At 54.9% G+C, this 2,458-nt stretch overlaps 1 protein-coding gene across 1 annotated transcript; it reads right to left on the bottom strand.

Annotated features, from left to right (window-relative positions):
* Positions 1–235: 235 nt before the first annotated feature.
* Positions 236–583, bottom strand: LOC103372684 (arabinogalactan protein 1-like). The gene has a single exon (XM_008302384.1). It carries the CDS (start codon positions 581–583, stop codon positions 236–238), a length of 348 nt encoding a protein of 115 aa, XP_008300606.1.
* Positions 584–2,458: the final 1,875 nt, after the last annotated feature.

Genomic DNA, 2,458 nt, shown 5'->3' with positions numbered 1-2,458 from the left:
TGCACACTGACTCCTGAGTACCGCAGTGCTCGCTCCTGTGGCATCTCCCATCCAGCAGCCTCCACCTTCAGCCCACATGTGAGCCGAGCCGGGGTGGAGGATGAATGATTGATGGGGAGCCAGATGTTTGGTGGCCTTTACCGAGCTCAGGGCGGCCGGTGAGGGGAGGCTGGATGGAGGCTGGATGGAGGCTGGATAGAGGTAGGATGGAGGTAGGATGGAGGTAGGATGGAGGCTAGATGGAGGCAGGTTGGAGGTAGGATGGAGGCTGAATGGAGGCAGGTTGGAAGGAGGGTGAAAGCATGATGGAGGCTGGATGAGGGATGAATGGAGGCAGGATGGAGGCTGACAGAGGCAGGTTGGAGGTAGGATGGGGCTGGATGGAGGATAAATGGAAGATGAATGGAGGCTCTACAGACACAGGATGGAGGCTGGATGGAGGCTGAACAGAGGCAGGTTGGAGGCACGATGGAGGCTGCATGATGGCAGGATGGAGGCTGGATGGAGGCTGCATGATGCGGTGGTGGTCCGGGCTCTGGCTGCGGCTGGGCGCCTGCAGAGCTGCGGACTGCGGTGCATTCATTAACGGAGTGAAGCTCCACACATCAGGCTGCACGGGGGGAAAATGGACGCCCAGCATCGAGCCCCCGGTGCGCGGAAACTCCGAGCGCCGGACACGATGCAGCCCAGATTTCCGTCCCGACACCTGCAGTGTGAGCGCAGCCGGAGTCTCCAAATCTGCCGTTCATTTGCATAACACATAATCACAGGCCCCGCGAACAAAAACCACCATTCAGCGTTTCATCGGAGCCTTTTTTTTTTTTTCCTCCATCGTGTCTGCAGGAGTCAGAGACGCGCTAAGTTCCAGCAACAACACATCAATGTGGCATCAAACCCCAGCAGGTCCAGCCACTAAAGCACCGACGGGAGGACGAGAGAGGCTCTTACCTGCGGCTCTGATTTGTGAGGAGAATAAACAGAGGAGACGCTGCTGCCGCTCGGATCCGCTGCGCGCTGTGATGGAAGCGGCTGCGTAAAGGAGGCTAATAGAAAACACGTCACTGAGCGCGGGTTCGTCTCCGGTGGATGTGGCCGCTGCTCGTGTGTACTCGGTAGAATGCGTCTCCCCCCCTCCTCCCCCTCACCTCCCCTCCCCTCCGGTTCCTCCGGTTCCTCCTCCTCCCGCCGCCTGTCTGCTCCTCTTTGGAGCAGCAAAGCGCGCAGCGCAGCCAAGTTGACGCAAAAAAAAAAACAAAAAAAACTGGATGGAGCTAAAAAAAATAATTAATAAAAAAAAAAAACAGAAAAAAAGAAATGTGAGAATCGACACCAGATGGAGAGGTCTGTTGATCAGGACGGAGAGGTGTCACCCCTTTCCCCCCTCACCCCTCCTCCTCCCCCGCCGCGGCGCGCTGATTCAGGGTCTGGATGTGCTTATTGGAGCGTGCGGCGCGCGCACGGGGCTCAGTAAGTAGCCTGTTAGCAGCGAGCAGCTTCTCCTCACGTGAACGTATGGATGGGATCTATACGTGTGACTGATTGGATTCTGTGTGTGTGGCTGCAGAGCGACTTGATGGACGCCGCCGGGACAGTTTCCCTCTGTGGCGCTGCTGATGATGAGCAGGATGAGGAGGAGGATGATGATGATGATGATGATGAGGGCCGCGCTGGTAGTTCTGGGAAATGGAGCACGAGCGCAGCCCTGCAGAGAGAGAGAGATGTCAAAGCGTGAAATCAAATATCTACAGGTCGATAGGAGCCGCGCGTCGATACGGACAGAAGCCCGCCGCGTGCTCCCGCTAATTGACTCCTCTCGTCATAATTATTTAGTCAGGTGACGTCACACGATGAAGCGGCTTCATCACGCAGACTCAGTTATGTCATCTGCAGATCTGTGTTTTGGGGGAAAAACGCAGTTTGGAGCAAAAAAAAAAAAAAAAAGCAACAGAGTGACCTTCAGTAGCTTTACAACGACGTTACTGCCCAGTTCACCCCGTTACTCCCTCACACGCACGCGCACACGCACAGAGTGTAGAGAGAGAGAGAAAGAGGGGCAGAGGGAGGCAGAGCTGGATGCAGCTAATGCAGAGTGACAGCTCTTTCATGCAGTAATGGTGATGGTGAAAAGAGAGATCCACTCAGCCCACACTGCTGCTGCTGCTGCTGCTGCAAACACACACACACACACACACACACACACACACACACAACACAAACAGGAGAAGTGTTTGCAGCAGCTTCATTCATCATAAAACAACAACGACGACTCTGAGCAGCTCTGTTGACCTGTGGAGGCTGTGTGATGAGCACACAGCGATGCCACTCTGTGTTCGTCTGCTCTGGATGTAATAACGGCTGTTTTTAACTCCCTGTGTGACCTTGACAGAAGCCGTGCAACACTCTGACACAGAGACAAGTTCTAGTTCCTCCCAAACACTTTCAAACCTCCACACAAACC

This window comes from Stegastes partitus, unplaced genomic scaffold, assembly GCF_000690725.1.
Source record: "Stegastes partitus isolate 25-593 unplaced genomic scaffold, Stegastes_partitus-1.0.2 Scaffold1804, whole genome shotgun sequence".
In the NCBI taxonomy this organism is placed as follows: domain Eukaryota; kingdom Metazoa; phylum Chordata; class Actinopteri; family Pomacentridae; genus Stegastes; species Stegastes partitus.
Note: the sequence above shows the minus strand (reverse complement) of the source record. Positions and strands in the feature narration are given on the sequence as shown.

What these genes read in the sequence shown, in the direction of transcription:
- LOC103372684 (XM_008302384.1), bottom strand. Translation starts at nt 583, where the DNA reads ATGAATGCACCGCAGTCCGCAGCTCTGCAGGCGCCCAGCCGCAGCCAG.